Here is a 16,634-nt window from a genome sequence, read left to right as displayed (position 1 = left end):
CTCAATTTAAATCGCTTTACTTGTGGTTATCTCAAGTATTTTGGAATGCAGGATACAACAGAATTCAGTTAGGAATGTTATTTCCCAAATCTAATAAAGCATGGGGGAGGGGGGGAAACAACAACAACCCCAAAAAACCCAAAAAAAACAACCACCACCTTTCAATATCAGATAAAAGTTTGTTATTTCCATATTAAAATAAGATTTCCAGGAGCAAAGCCAAACAATTCAAGATTTTTAGGATTCTGCATAAAAGTGGAGGCAATGGGCCAATGAAGTTAAAAACATAGAAGGGCCAGTATCTGTCACCCAGTTTTAAAGCAATGCAGTTTTTCAATGGTATTTTTCAGCAAATATAGAAAGGCTTTTTATTTAAACTCTCATAGCTTAAACTATAATTCATAATACTAAGTAAGGACAATCAGATCATCCCCCCCTTTAGCTTTTCCTAGTATGAGACTACATAAAATGATTTTTTTCTATCACCCTATTTTCTCATCTTACCTTTTATCCTATTGGACAACAGACATGCATGAAGGAAGGAAGAGCAATACTGTGTCCAACGGATAATGTAAAATTTATGTCTAGCAAGAAACACAGGCTGGAGTCTCACTGAAGGTCACCAGCACTTGAGGCAAGCGCTTAGAGCTCTGCTGAACAAAGAGCAGCATAAAGCTGTACTGATGCTTCCATACATTGTGGCCATGAAGAATCAGGTGGGGTTTTTCCATATGTGGCTCTCTTGACTTCAGGCTCAGTATCAAATATGAGGATAATTAACTTTTATGTACTGTTTGATTAAAAATGAATTCAACACCCCAACATTAATGGCAATGATCTTAATATCTGGTCTGGTCCCCACTGATCGATCCCATGAAATGCTACGTTCTGTCATTAAAAGGTAACAGGGCAACTTGCATAACTGGAACACTTATACTGACAAGAGAGGAGATAACCAAGTTAAAGAATTAAATAGGTAAATAACAAAAATTAATTAAAATTATATAAAAAGCTTGTCATTGTCAGCTTCTTTTAAGAGAACAATTGTTAAAACTGAAGAGTCAGTTGAATATTAGTCCTTCCATTGGAGACACCTTTTTCTAAAAATTATATTTATGAAAACGATCATATTCTTTATAAACAAGCTATTTAAACTCCAGTGTGACAAACTGTTTCTAGTAGCAAAATCTACTTTGCATATGGTTTATATCAGACTTGAAACAGACTTCTTCTAAAATCATAAAGCTTTGTCAAGTCATCTGCAGTAATTCATGGTAGCTGATATTCTTTGGCAACCTAGGGTTTGCATTGTTTTAAACTGCAAAAATATCTCAAAATCTCTGAAAATACTTACTCAAACATATACAAAATGTTTTCCCACAAAAAGTAGATTATTATAATACTTCAAATATTTACAGTTTATTTGAATGAAAATTATAATAAACTTTCAAATCTGGGCATAAAATCATAATTGCTCTACCATTACTTAATACAGGTTATGAATAATTCTTCATTTTCTGTAGTAGTACTGTAACAGCAAGCCATCCTTCCTTCTACTCTAGCAGGCTGGAGGTGAAAGTATTTTTCACCATTAGAAACTGAGATTCTCTGTGTGATCTTTTCAGCTTTGCACGACGGTTCTGGAACCAGATCTAGAATGGAAAGAGAAGGGATGGTTTTCAGAAATACAGCAGTGGAAGCAGAATAATATTTGAAAGTTAAAAGTATTCACACAGCATGACAACATCACACAGCTGCGTGATGACAGCAGTTTGCAAGTTCAATGTAAATTTAAAATTTGCATGTAGCTACCTGTAATTTTAACACCACAGACAAAGAAAATAATATCTCCAGGTGAATTGGAAAGTGAAACCAGCTTCACTGTAATTAATATAAAAACTGATATTAAATTCAGTGACAGAATCATATCCTGGAAGATCCTGAACATCTGGAATTCACACGTCTTATGGTGCTATTTCTTAGCTGCTTAACTATTTGCAGCATCAAGTTTCCCATCAAGCCAAATATAATACTTGCAACAAAAGCCTGATAAACAACAAAGCAAAGCCCAAATTCTCATGTTTACAGTATGATTCTTTTCACATTGAACTACCTGGAAATCAATAATTAACATCCCTGAATAGATTTTGCTTTTGGCCAGATAAAGACATAGGTTCAAACACTGGTTTAACATATCTGCTCTGCTGGCAGTCTCACAGAATATGCAGGCAGTCACACAAATTACATCCATACCTGTTTCAAATTTATCTCTCAAATATGGTGACAAGTAAAATATCAAAATTATTTTAAGGAAATTATCAAGTTCTGCACATAATAACTAGAGATTAACAGAGCAGGCATTGTGGGAATATTATAGTGATGAATCAATGCTATGGAAAGAATTCAGAAGGAATTCAATGGTTTCCATTTCACAGATCACTGAAGCCATGTTTTATGTATGCACATTGATTTAAATTGAGAGTATTAACATTCTCATTACTGCTGTCAAACTACTTATGTATATAACCAGAGACTACATATAGCTGGAATTACAGAAAAGTTCAAATAAATTTTTAAATTTTTATTTACCTGGATCCTGTCTTCATCTAAACCTAATTTGCGAGCTAACTCTTCCCTTATATCAATGCCGGGGTAGGAGTTCATTTTAAAAACATTTTCCAAGACTTCAATCTGAGGAGATTAAAATACACTTGTTGAATAGTCAACACTATATCCATAGCAGTAATTCATAAAAAAAAAAAAAAAAAAAAAAAAAAAAAAAAAAAAAAAAAAAAAAAAAAAAATTAGTTTGTTCAACAGGAGGCTTCTGATCAGTGTTTGCACAATTCTGATTTCATGCATAAACACAGATTCGCTGAAATTAGCAACATTCCTGTTAATTTTCACCAGTTCCTGATTACATTTCTCTCTGCAGAGTTACATGACACTGAACTTATCCGAGGTTTCTTCCAACCTTTTACTAAACTACATTGTTACTCATTTGTTAAATGCTAAGGAAAGCCCTACCTGGTTTCTAGTGAACGCAGTTCTTGGTCTTCTACCCCTGTACCAGCTCAATTCTCGTTGGAAAGACAGCCTTTCAGTGACTGAAAAATATTTTTCACATTTCAAAACTTTTTCCTCTTGCACTGGATCACTTCTAGCATGAAAAAATGGATTTTCAGAGCAAACAGGGATTTGCAGATGGGGATTACTGTCATCACCTAAAACTAGAAAGAGCAAGAAAAGGAGGGCTTAAATTTACAGGTCTGCAGTAGAAACATGCCAGTATTTTGCAAGGGTAAAAGCTTAAGAGGTTACAAAACAGACTGACTTACCTAAGCCGGTGCACGCATCCATCCAGGGTCTGTGAGGTTTCCCAGCTGGAATGCCATCTTTTTTTTGCTCCAGTCCCAATATGCTCTCAATTGAAAAGGAGCACTGTGTGGTTTTGGTCTCTCCAAAGCCGGGCACCTTGTGCAGATCCGCGGTGGTGGCAGCACACAGCGAGGGACCGGCCATGCCTTCGCCCTCAGCCAGCGTAGCACGGGTACCGTACTTGCATTTCTCCACATGTCCTCCTTATAGTCCTCCAACGTTGACAAGGGGGTTGGATTTGCAACGTCATTAATTAAAATCTTTTATTAGAAAGTTTTAGCATGTCAATGAAAACTCTCCCACCAAGAGGCACGAGGAGTTAATTGTTTATTTGTTTGCAAGTAATTAGCAACTAATGGTGACACTAGGGGGGCCACCAAGGGGGACGAAAAGTGTTATCTCTCCTAACCAGAGCATCGACTTAACTTTCTCAAAAGAAGCTGTGCACAAATATAGTACTTCTCTTTTATTTGAAATCATTAATGTATAAAATCAGTTTTTAAAAAAACTTTATACTCTAATGGACTCCACTTACCTAAACATAGAAGCGTGATAGCAAACCAGTCAAGTAATAACTAATCTCATTTAAGTGAATTTCCTTCCAAGGAAATTTAAAAAATAATCTCTTAATGCTATTAGGGTAATCCCGATGAAAATGCCTCTGTTTTTTCATATGCATATGTAATGGTGAACGTGGTCAATAAAACAACAATAGCTTTTGGCATAAGGCACTGTGCAGTGGGTTGGCAGTGTTGTCAAAGCTCAGTGTAATTGCCTTCCAAGTGCCTGGATTAGTTAATAGGAACAGTTGCACCAACTATTTTAAATAATTCATGCATTCTTTTTTTTTATTATTATTATTAAAATAACTTTGTTGCAGCCTTTTTGAAACATACCAGATGTGAAATTTCCTGTTAATTCTTCACTACCTAAAAGCAAAACTTCAAGTAATAGAAGCAGTATACTCAAATTTACAGGTTTTAAAGAATCCTTTTTCTCGCAGATGTCTCTGCCTCCTTGTAGGTTTACAGCAAACAGAAGCATATTTAAATCCTACAGAGCCAACTCTTCAAATGACAAAAAAATTATGAATAATTGGAAGAAAGGAGATAAAGGCTTTGCAATGGGGCTCAAAGCCTGACAGAATTCTTGATTTCATCCATTATAATGAAAATACCAACGATAACATTTTTATATCCAAACTCATCTGTCAGTCACACAGCAGTTTACATCACATACTCAAAAACACCTTTTGGTTCAGGACAAGAAGAGGAGGAATTTCTGTAGAGACACTATAAAATCAAGATTTGTCCAAAAATAACAGGCAAAAATGAAAACAATATTTTTCTTTCAGTAGGAAAAGTTACCCCTCCTACTGGCCTGGCTTTGTGTTGTGCAGTAAGATTGCCGTCAAACCAAACTATTATAAGAATGACAATTCCAGAAGTGATCTTGCCAAGGACACTTCTCACACATACCAACGGATCTTGAGGCAGCATTCATCCACCCGAAATGTTCATTTGCAAGATGAGCTCCAGTCACCATTAACAGACCTTAAGCCTTCTCTTGAAAACTGTATTTAATTGTTTTGGCCCATTAGTATTGACCAATACTACCTTGCAACCCATTTGAAATTACCTATAGACTTTTAACTAAATACCTTGGTAGGGGCAATTAGAGCAACACAGCAAACATTAAGTTGGGAATCCTAAGTAATCAATAATAGGAAAACTCACTGCTCCTTGGATATGCAAATCCAATCCTCTTACAGCATCACATACTTGATGAGGCAGCAAACTAATCTCCCTTTCAGACTTTGCACCACTGTTTTTTGCCCAGGCACAGTGGAGTTCCCTTTAGTAGATGAAGCTCTCGTTCTTCAGAGATGGGAAGCTTCCAAGGTTTGCCTACACCAGCTGAGGAGACCACACCGAGAGCTCCTGGGGACTTTGGTCTGAAGCCCCAGTTCTTACTCTTGCCTTTTGCTCTTCTCCCCCACTGCTACTCCACTGCTGGGTCACCTTTCACTAGAGCCTGAGCAATATTTTCAGCTTTTAAAAAGGGTATAAGTGGTGTGTATTATCTTTCTTGATCACTTATCATACTCCAAAAATTTACCTTTCACCTCATCTTTCCCACAACATCTTTACCCGGCAGTATTTCACCACCTCAGAAGCCATGCTGCATAAAGCTCTCTTTCAAATTTGTTTTTAATATGAATAGCAAGTATACTCAAAGCCAAATTTAAAGTTACCAAGTTTTTTCAAAGCAAGAATACCTCAAAATGGTAACACAATTTTTCACAAAACAAAAGCAGTTAGCCACTTCTTGGCTGAAGTAAAAGCTATTTTGACACAGGATATCTGAGTGCATGGAGGTAAGTTCAAGGTTAATCCAAGGTTGCCACTAGCAGAAGTATGAGAAACAGTGTGTTAAAAAGAGGGAAACACTGCAAATAAAGCCTACCTTATCCACACCTACTTTCACCCTCCAGCAGAGGCAGAATGTTCTCTCCATAAGGGCACACACCTGGAATCCTCTAAAGATCTGCTCACTGCTCTTCTCCCTGTTGACAAAGTGCCAAGTGTTAGTTCCCCACATTTTTAAGGCCTCTTAGTAGATATTTTGCAGAAAGAACAACAAGAAAACAAACTAAACAAAACCCAACAAACCTCGCAAAAACCCCAAACCAAACAGAAAAACCCCACCTCACAAATCAAAAAAGCCCAAGCAACAACAAAAACCCCTTACACACTAACAGAAGGTCTACAATGCTGAAAACAGTGTAACACTAAAACCACACTTAGAGGATACAGAGGGACTCTTCAGTTCCTTACTATCACATTTGTTGCAGTCAAATTTGTAGCTCAAATAAAACTTTTGGATGCTACTTACAGCTGTAAATACACAAAGCTAACTAAACTAAATCGGCTTAAAGTTACTACCTTCCTGAATTCCACTGGGAAAATGATCTTACAGTACAAAACAGAGCAATTTCTTACAGGAGACTGCTTTTAACTGTCTCAAAACCAGAAAGCACATATATTTATATAGGTCATGAACCAATATTAAATGTCCTGTCACAGGGCTGCAGATACAACTTAGAGTTTAAAATATGATAACCCTGAATTATTACCCTTCTTGAGAGGGGAAGGGAGTGGTGCTGTGATTTGCTTCAGTCAGGTGAGTCACCAGCTGAGCTGGTAAATTAATTGACTGAACAGAGTATTAACTTGGAAATTTCTTCACCACTCCCTACAGGGAAAAATGAAACAACACAACAGCAAACAAACAAACAAAAAAAACCCCACCACCCACCAAAAAACCCAAACCAACAAATAACAACAAAAGAGCCACCTCAAAAATCTTTGAAGTTTAACACATCAGCACTGTTCTTTCTCTGCTTTTAGAGGTAAATAACCTGATACAATACAAAGAATGGTCTCCATAGCAAGACCGCACAATCATTAACCATTTGCTCTGCTGAATGACTTCATGTACTTTCTAACTTGGTCTTAGACTAACTTCAAGTGGTCCCAAAAAAGGCAAAACCAACCCAGGAACAGCCTTCCCCCCCACCCCACTTTTTTTTTTTTTTTTTTTTTTTTTTTTTTTTTTTTTTTTTTTTTTTTTTCCCCCCAGCTTAAAACTATCATCAAGTCTACGAAATCCTGCTCCCTAAAACTACAGGACAGGGCGTAGCCAGATGGGGGTCAGTCTCTTCTCCCAGGTAACAAGTCACAGGACCAGAGGGAACAGCCTCAAGTTGTGCCAGGAAAGGTTTAGATTGGATATTGGAAAAAGTTTCTTCATGGGCAGCATGGTCAGGAACTGGCAATCACCATCCCTGGAAGGGTTCAGAAGAGGTGAGGATGTGGCACTTGGGCACATGGTTTAGTGGCTGCAGGAGTATTGGTTGGACTCAATGATCTTAGAGGTCTTTTCTAACCTTAGGGATTCCACAATTCTAAGTAATTTCAGAACTAAACCAGTCTACTTTGATTCCAGTGAGACCTCACAGTAGTTTTAAGCATTTAAAATTTGCCACCAACTATAGCACCACACTTATTCAGTCTAAGAGAGACGAGATGCTATTTTCTAATATCTAATTAGAATCTCTCCTGTCTGAGCGTAAGGTCTCTTGTTCTCTCACTGCAAGCACAGAAGTGACTGGCCTCCACCTGGGATCCATCCACATGGCAGGGATAAGAGCGAGACTTCCCAAACGGGATGCTCCAGATAATACGGCAAGAGAGCTCAAGATGCTCTATAACAGCAGGGACCCAACAGAGATCTCCCGCTGTGGAGGGGCTCTCAAGGTAATTGTCCGTGAAGAGACGACACCAACCTCCGGAGCACAGACAGAAGCACAGGAGGATACTTTGCTCGACACCCATGACCCGCACTGCCGGGCAGTCACCTCAGCGAGGACACAGCCCTGGCTGCCTCCGCTCCGCTCCCCACAGAGAGCCGGTCCCCACAGAGAGCAGCTCACCGGGCAGCCGCCGGAGCCTCCGCCCTGAGGGGCTGCGCACGAGCCACCCCGCCCTCATCCCCGCGCCTGCGCGCCAACGGGCGGGCCTTCCAGCCAATGGGCAGCCAGGCAGGGGGCGGCTGGGCCAATGGGCAGCCAGGCAGGCGGCGGCTGGGCCAATGGGCAGCCAGGCAGGCGGCGGCTGGGCCAATGGGCAGCCAGGCAGGGGGCGGCTGGGCCAATGGGCAGCCAGGCAGGGGGCGGCTGGGCCAATGGGCAGCCAGGCAGGCGGCGGCTGGGCCAATGGGCACGCCGGGCGTGCGGCGGGCGGGACGTCCGGCGCACGGGGGTCGGGGCGGGTCCGGCCGGGCCGGCGCGGGGGGAGCGGTGCCGCGGGCGTTCAGCGCGGCCGCCGCCATGCCCGGCATCGACAAACTGCCCATCGAGGAGACGCTGGAGGATAGCCCGCAGGTGAGATAGACCCGGCGGAGGCCGCATCGGGCCCGGCCCCTGCTCGCCGGGCCCAGCGCTGCTTCCGTGTCGCTGCCGGCCTCGGGAGAGCCGCGGTGGCGGCCGTAAGGGAGCGGAGTGCCCCAGCAGCGCGGCGCAGACGCTGCCTGCATGGCGCCGCGGGGCTTCGACAGTCTCGGCTCGGGCTTTTCGCCCGGGCCGTGTCCTGCGAACGCCCTCCCGGAGCTCCTCGGCGCTGTCGCCCGCTGGCCCCGCCGCCGCTCCTGGGAGTGCTGCGGGCCGGGAGCGGGGCCGCGGCTCCGGGCCCGGGTGCTGCGGGGGCTGGGGCACCTCCGTCAGGGCAGTGCTGGCACCGCTCCCTGAGCCCCATCCAGGCTCGATTTTGGACACCTCGTGACCACAAAACCCGTGTTGCCTTCTCAAAGCGATTTTTCCTCTTTGTTTTTCACTAAGGTGCATTACGGTTTAATAGAGCCGTATGAAAAGCAGGTGCTGGGTGAGGTCGCGGCGGTGGTCAGTGCGGAGAGTAGGTGGGAAGCACATGGTGCCCGGAGGCCTCTCTCCTTGCTCCGACTCTTTTGCGTTGCTGCTGCCTGATGTGTGTCACTGATGCCCTGTAGTGGACTGGAGTTTCTTTCTGAAGTACGAAATGCTTTATTCAGTTGATCTGGTTTCTCTTGCTGGCAGCAGCAAGTCCTTGTACCGTGCTTCTTAGATGTGAGAAAAAAAGTTTGCAATATATTTTCTTTAATGGCAATCTTTTGAATTAAGATCCTTGTTCTGATGCATGGTTTACGTAGTGAACAGGCTGTCCTATATTGCAATAGCATGTGCACTGGTAGTTTTAATTCCTTGGTCATAGGAAGCGACATTTTCACTGGTTAAAAAGGGAAAATTAGCTCCTAAAATGTCCTCTAGTAAGGACTCAGTGGTTTTCTGTTAAGATAGTCCATTTGTTACATTACTTAATTTGTTACTGTGAAATCAGTGCAATGGAGGTGGCATCAAATGTTGCTTGAAGAAAGCAGAACCTTCTCTGGAGGAGTTGCCATGACTTCGATATGTTCATGCTGGAATATTGAAAAGCTCATTAACCTGGGTCGTAGTTTAGTGCTGCTCTATGGCCCGGATTTCATGTTTCACACACTGACTGTAGATATGTAAACATCATATCAAACTTATTCTGTGTCTGAGGGAAGAAAAGGCTTTTCAGAAATGTCCAAACCCATTCATTTCCTGTTGTCACAGGATAAAAATCTAACCGCTTGTCTGGCCTAAACCAAATGCCAAGTTTACATAGTCGTCTCCTATGCAAAACAGAGCAATTTATGTATTCATTAGGACATATATTACACGCATACTCAGGGTGTATTTAGAGAGTTTCTGCTCACACTGATTTGCATTCCCAAAGCACTGCACAACAAAAAAGCCAGACTCTGGTAGCACAGGCTCTGTTGCCTATCACTTGCAGTGTCCTCCATCTGATGGCATAGAAGGCTTAACACTGACTTCTGATGAGGGCATTTCTTTGTGCAGCTTCTCCCTCGGCCTCTCCTATTTGCCTGCTCACAAACGAGTCGAGAGAATGCTGAAGAACATGCAAAATGATGCGAAGTTTAACTAGAAACATAAGTAAAGAATTCCTCTTATTTTCTGCTAAGCAGAAGTCTGCCACAACTTGTTTACAGTTTCAGGTTAATTTCTTGCCATCAGTGTCATATGGTGTTATTTTGGCAGCTGACTATTAATAACTGATACATATAAAATAAAGCATAGAAATATTTTTTTTCAATGTTCAGTTTTAAAGAGTAAGTATAATATAGAAACCTTACATAATACTCCTTTAAAATGACAAACTCAGGTTTATTTATGTTCAGGTTTAAAGGTTATGAGTATATAATTAATTGGTTATAATACCATGTAATTTTTTTCTTTTGCATTCTTTCATGTATGTCTACTTTATTGGGACAGTCAAGGCTGTTTCCACTTGTTTTATAAACCTCTTCCCACTTGTTTTATAAACTAGAACCAGTATTAAAACTATTTATGGTGTTGATTATGCCCTTTGATTATACTTCTTAATATTTAAATATCTTTTAGACATTATATAGCATGACAGTAGTTGTGATACAGCCAGGCATCTAATGCAACTTAGATAAAAGAACTTTAGTCAAAAGAATTGTTAAATAATGTAATTTATATTAGTTTAAAATGTACTCTTTGATTAACATTAAAAGCAAAAAATCAGAAATAGCTGAAAAAGACCTTCATGTTTCAAGGGGAGATGGACTAAAGACTTCAGTAATTTCAAGACAGCCTAGGGAAAACTAAAACATGGAATTTTCAATTTCAAGTGTTGAACAATCGTAGTTTGAGGAAAGAAAACATTTATGTCCTTACGATTCTTTCAGTCTTCTGTCTGGGCATTAATTTTAGTGTAAACCTAGAAACAAAGCACGGTTCTTTTGCTAAAACATTGCTAAAGTATTTCCTTTGTGGCTCCTGCTTCTACAGCCAAGCATCCCAACCAATGTTTTAAGAAAAGCCAGCTTAGTGCAGAGTTACTTGCACGTCCTCTGCTTTTCTCCTTTGGGATTTTTTGTCTTGGTGGAAGGAAGCCATGAAAAATCCTCATAACCTTGCTTCCAAGTGCACAAAGGATGCAAGAACACGCAGTCAGCATCTCATTTAAGCTTACAGGCAAATGGCACCTGAGCAACCTGATTGCCTTGTTACCAAGTCAGTCATTTGGGCAGAAGGTAGAGCAGGGGATGTCAGTCGCCCTGACTTATGCAAGGGCTCTGACATGGGCTGGCAGCATTCTTCTGGCCAAGAGGGAGAGCTGTGGACTGTGACCTGAGTGGAAAAACTGGCTGGACAGTTGGGCTTACAGATGGAGATCAGTGCTTTAGTCTAATAGGTGGTCACTGAACAAAGAGGTTGGTTTTTGAGGTGGATGCTCCTAAGCACCGTCAGTAATGCAGGCAGTGGAGTTCAGGAGAGGAATCATCAGGCTTGTGGGTGATGCCAGCTAAGGAACAGACAGACTGACACAACAAGCCGGGGTAAGGACAGAAGGACAGATTTTTTCACTCCCTTTCAGTGGTGAGAAACGTGTGTTGAGGACAATCAGATGCAGGTTGTACTGTTTGGTTTGGTGTAGTTCCTAACCTTTTGATCACAGAATTGATGGTTATTCCACAGGTAAATTATAGGTCCAAGCACAACCAGCAACTGTCTGTGGTCAGGCTGGACAGTATGGGACAGTCACAGCCTTTATTTGGACCTCACTGCAGAGGAAATGTATATACCTGGCAAGCTGTTTAATACCAGTAATCTTTACCCTTCTCCTTGGGGATGTACCATAGTGAGCCCAGTAGTTGCCCACAGTTTCAACATTTAACAGTTGTCCATCTCCTTTGGCCCTTTCCTTTCTGAAAATGTATTAACCTGGAGAGAGGCTGACAGTAGGAAGAAGGCTGAGCTTGAATGTCTGTAAGATTCTTTGGCATGCAACAGGTATTATACCTTTAAACATTATTTTGAGGGTTTATAAAATTTTCAGCAATGAAACCTGAAATAATGCTATTTAAGACTGAAATTCCATTACATTTAAATTCTTCTCTTCTAACTTGTCATGTTTGTGTTTTGGCTGTTTGATTGCTACAGACCCGCTCTTTGCTGGGAGTGTTTGAAGAAGATGCTGCTGCAATATCCAATTACATCAATCAGTTGTTTCAAGCCATGCACAGGATATATGATGCTCAGGTAGTGTTAATGAAGTTCTTGAATGTGTTATAAGGCTTTGGAACCATATTTCCTGCTTTTTTTGACATTATGATGAGCAATACGCTTTTCTTTAACATCCATATGCTTTAAACATAGAAGTGAAATAAAGAATGATTGTTTCTCTGTATGGTAGGGAGTAGTAAAGACTAAATTATTGTGATTCTTTTTGCTACAGAATTTCTTATGACAAGTGAAATTATATTTTCTGTTCTCCAAGTAGCTCTAATGTATTTCCCAAGTGTTTCTAAAATGCTGAACACAATAAGATGATCTAGGTGTGTATAATGGTATGCATCAAGTGGGAGGTTATTTTTTCACCCACGATATATTCATCTTTCACTCATCTAGAAATAATTCCACAGAAACAGAATCTATTTTGTATGTTTTTCTAAAAAACTGAGTTTATGGCTGTATTTTTAATTTATATATACTTTAACTGTTAGACTTTTGGTTGATTTTCATGTTTCTCTTTTTTTTAAAATCAGAATGAATTAAGTGCAGCAACTCATCTGACTTCAAAGCTTCTGAAGGAATATGAGAAACAGGTACTGCATAAACCATGTTGTCTATGTGTGGTCAGGACTGTGCATTTTTGAGGTCTTTTATCTCCCAGAGCACAGCACAGAATGTATTTAGATTTGGTCCAGATAAAATGAAGTGCTGTGGTTGGCGGTTCAAACCATTGCCAAAAGAATCTACTGTCTTTATTTTAGTTTTTCCAACTAAACCAGAATGAAGTTCCTTTTACCATGAAGAATACTAATAACTTCTGAAATATTTTACTTTTGGATTTGTTTTTTTGAGAATTGCTTAGGGTAGTTCTGTTTTGTTTTTACTTTATAAATCTGTTTACCGTTAAGTGCTTAAATATCAGTAGTTACAAAGAGGAGAGATTGCATTGCAATCTCCAAATCACACCCATCCTTTCCTCTGTGAGCATAATTCCATCTCTGAAAGCACAGAGTGGAATCTGTAACTTTCTTCCCTCATAACCTGTGCTGTGAAGGATTCTCTGTAGCTTTGCTGCTGGGTCCCCCTTTCTGAGGTTAAAAATCTTAAAAACAAGAATTGGCTTCTATCAAGAGGCTGCTGCTACCTATCTTCCTTTTCCACCTAATGAGGTCAACTGCTTCAGTGTATCTGAACTGTGTAATATTTTAAAATAATGGAATACCTGATATACTCATAGAGATGATTAATCCAGTTTTGTGAATGGCAGAAAACACTGCAAACAACATAACTCTTTTTGCCTTTTCAGCGTTTTCCACTCGGGGGAGATGATGAAGTCATGACTTCAACTCTGCAGCAATTTGCAAAAGTGATTGATGAGGTAAGTGCTGTATGTGCTTTGCTAATGGTGTCAGGTGCAGACTTCAACTGCCTAATTACTCCTTTTTAAAGCCAGATGTACAGAAATGGCATTCATTTGTCAACAAGATAACAATTCATTGTATATTGCAGCATATATTTCAAGTTAGGAAACCTTAAGATAAAGAACGAATTCAGCAAAATGAGGATAAGAGAAAAAATGTAGTTTAACTAGTAGAGATAGAGCCCAAACCATTAGACAATGGCAGTTAACAACTATGTACATGAGGGTGTCTGCATTGCCTGATTTCAGATACCTGACTGACAGAGGACCCTGCTGCTGTCTCTCTTAGACACTGACTCACAGGACACACAACTGAGCACAGGACTTTTGCTGTGATCCCTCTCCTCACTTAAACAACATCTTAGGAGGAGGATAATATTTTGTCCTACCCCTGTGAGCTGTGAAATGTGGGCTGTGACATAGCTGGAGGGAAACTGGAGAAGTAAAGTGACTTGTCAGGATGAATGAGGCTGGTTTTGGGCATGATCCAGTACGCTAGAAAAGTTCAGACAAAAACAACTCTAAAGATTTCCTATAAAAAGCTGATGATGAGATCTGGAACCTAGAAAAAAGTAGCTGAAAAAAAAAAAAAGAACATGCAAAGATGTCTTTGAGTTGTACATGACATCTTTCATGTCCACCTATTGGGATTTGATTTGGTCTCAGCACTGCTTGCCTAAGTTTTTTCTTCTTTTGTCTTTTTCAGCTCAGCTCTTGCCATGCAGTACTTTCAACTCAGCTTGCAGATGCAATGATGTTTCCTATTACCCAGTTTAAAGAAAGGGATCTAAAAGGTAGAGGACTTGACCAAATACTGTTTTTTATCAATAGCAGCAACAACAAAAACATAGCATTTAATCTTCGTAGCTCTTGTTTCACTAAATAGAACACGCCACTTATTTTTCAGCTCTCAAAAGTATGCATCTCCCATTTAAAAAGAAAAGTAAGTTACTTCTATTCATGAGAATATTACAGTTGAACTTAACATTATTATTGTTTCAACAAAAATACTACTTATATTAGGGGACCACTTATCTTCTATTCAAGATGAACTATTAGCAGCTGCTCAAAAATGTTAGGAAAGAATAATTTTCAGTTAATTTGCATTTTCAGGAAGGATTTGTATCTCAGATCATGACATTGATAAAATGCTGGACTAAGCTCAAAAGGCAACGTGCCCAAGTTGTAGTACTTATTATATTAAGATTTAGTAATGTAGTTATTCAACCCTGTGAGTAGTACAGGTGACTTCTTATGTGCAGACATAAGGTACTTCCAGCCACTTATTTTTGTAATAATTGTATCTTGTGCCTGGTTTCAAATAGCATCTAATGTGTGTGATGATGATAGATTTTACTCAAGGTAGTGGACTGAACAGGCTGCTGTGGCAAATGGGCTTCCAAGCAGGAATTACAAGTTAAATCCCAAGTAACTTAAATAGCTCTATTGTGAACACTCTAGAGTGGGTATACCTAAGATATAAATATCTGAAGTCTAAATGGAAATAAAAATTACAAGTCTTTCATAAGACTTCTTACTCTTCATGAAATACTTCTTTGGCAATAGTTCACAGCAAAATTATGGATTGAAAAGATTATGGTTTGTTTTATTTTTTTGGGCAAAGGATGATGATTATCCCAAGGCTAATATTACTTCTCAGGACCTGAAAAATCTCCTGCTAGTACTCACTGAAGAGGCATCCCTGAGGCAATAATTGCAAATTAAATTTTCCCACTGGAAGATTTAGCCACCAGCTGGTATAGTTTGTAAATGACCCACGCTTCTTTGTGGACTTCATTAGGCACTTCCTGGACAGGTTTTTTTGTATTTGTTTTATGATAAAAGTTGACCATGGCTCTCTGCTGGTTTGTATTGTAATGTGGCACAAACCACAGCCAAGATCAGAACAGGTGTAAGGTATTGTACTGATTCCAGTTCCTGAGTGGGTTGGGGGTGTTTCGAGTTGGTTTTTTTTTGGTAGGCACAGAAATGATCCCCAGGTAGGAGCAGACAGACTTGCCTGGCCATGTAGGGCCCATGCTGGCAGCTCAGTGTGGTAGGTGTTACATCTTACCTTCAACTGGTCAGGAGTGAAACATTACATGAGAAACTGTCGTACGTGACTTTTACATTAATAACTCATTTTAATTGTGCTTTGTTGTTTTTTTAGAGATACTAACTCTAAAAGAAGTTTTCCAAATTGCAAGCAATGGTAAGTGTAAAGTACTTAATCTTATCAATACTACAAGACAACAGTGTTATTGTAGATCATTATTTGTGCTTAACGAGCTGTGCGTGTTAAAAGTAACTAATCAGGGTGTAATTTTTCTGAGTGATACTTAGGCACTCAGCTCTCCCTGGTTCACTTGTAAATCCCTGCTTTGTGTACTGAAGCATCAAGGCAAATTGAAAGGGCTTTTTACAACACCTTAAGTGTATGTATGATTATTAAGTAATACAGGATTATGCCACTAAATTTAAAAAAGAGTAAGGTGCTGGCTTTCTTCTTAAAGTGAAAAAAACCAGATCAATAAAAAAAATTAACTTCCTAAAATGAATTTCATAGTTCTATTCCCTGTTTTCAGAAGTTATTTTTTAGCTGCCTTTAATAAATCCATGTAGAGAACTTATTGTTTAAATAAGATGCTACTTCTCCCAGAGAAAATTGTTTCATTGCTTTAGAAGCAAAAAAGATGAGATACAGGTTTTTATAATGTAAAGTTTCTCTACTTAATGGACAGTTGTTCTTTAAAAAATAGTAGATGTTTAGGGAACTTTCTAACAATTTGGCAACATTTGCATCTGGTTAGAATTTTTTTCAGGCCAAGTATTTGTTGCAGTGATTATAAACAGACAAGAACAATTCCTCAGGTGTTAATATGACAGAACTTTGCATTCAGCTGTCTGTGTAACACTTTGATATAAAAGGTGTTCTGCTCTATTTCATAAGTCATTAATTTATGAAAATGATCATAAATTCTCTCTTGATTGCCTAGACCATGATGCTGCCATTACCAGATACAGTCGGTTGTCAAAAAGGAAGGAAAATGAAAAGGTTTGTAAAGCAAAATCTCAATATTAAGATTTTTAGAGAAGAAGTAATTTTCATCTTGCATGTATTTACGATGGAACACAGTGTTTGGCAGATTC

General features: G+C 39.7%; 2 protein-coding genes across 7 annotated transcripts in view; one reads left to right on the top strand and one right to left on the bottom strand.

Moving 5' to 3' along the window:
- Positions 1-1,179: 1,179 nt before the first annotated feature.
- The window catches only part of HESX1 (HESX homeobox 1), a 20,770-nt gene continuing 5,315 nt past the window's right edge, over positions 1,180-16,634 (bottom strand). The window contains exons 1-6 of one of the 5 annotated variants that reach the window (XM_040076220.2): positions 7,874-7,900; positions 5,845-5,944; positions 3,339-3,590; positions 3,028-3,230; positions 2,590-2,691; positions 1,180-1,652 (exon numbers count right to left, since the gene is read on the bottom strand). In XM_040076220.2, the coding sequence (XP_039932154.1) occupies positions 1,554-1,652; positions 2,590-2,691; positions 3,028-3,230; positions 3,339-3,522 (588 nt within the window). In that variant the 5' untranslated portion in view covers positions 3,523-3,590; positions 5,845-5,944; positions 7,874-7,900 and the 3' untranslated portion in view covers positions 1,180-1,553. Of the gene's footprint in view, positions 1,653-2,589; positions 2,692-3,027; positions 3,231-3,338; positions 3,591-5,844; positions 5,945-7,726; positions 7,901-16,634 lie in introns of those variants that run through there. The other 4 variants (XM_058422229.1, XM_040076218.2, XM_040076219.2 and 1 more) reach the window with 4 other exon arrangements.
- Positions 8,205-16,634, top strand: part of APPL1 (adaptor protein, phosphotyrosine interacting with PH domain and leucine zipper 1) — a 24,089-nt gene continuing 15,659 nt past the window's right edge. Inside the window, exons 1-7 of one of the 2 annotated variants that reach the window (XM_040076211.1) lie at positions 8,205-8,323; positions 11,993-12,091; positions 12,598-12,657; positions 13,371-13,442; positions 14,191-14,278; positions 15,655-15,696; positions 16,481-16,539. In XM_040076211.1, the coding sequence (XP_039932145.1) occupies positions 8,270-8,323; positions 11,993-12,091; positions 12,598-12,657; positions 13,371-13,442; positions 14,191-14,278; positions 15,655-15,696; positions 16,481-16,539 (474 nt within the window). In that variant the 5' untranslated portion in view covers positions 8,205-8,269. Of the gene's footprint in view, positions 8,324-11,992; positions 12,092-12,597; positions 12,658-13,370; positions 13,443-14,190; positions 14,279-14,372; positions 14,428-15,654; positions 15,697-16,480; positions 16,540-16,634 lie in introns of those variants that run through there. The other variant, XM_040076212.1, reaches the window with a different exon arrangement.

This window comes from Hirundo rustica, chromosome 12, assembly GCF_015227805.2.
Source record: "Hirundo rustica isolate bHirRus1 chromosome 12, bHirRus1.pri.v3, whole genome shotgun sequence".
NCBI lineage: Eukaryota > Metazoa > Chordata > Aves > Passeriformes > Hirundinidae > Hirundo > Hirundo rustica.
This window is presented reverse-complemented; position numbering and strand designations above follow the sequence as displayed.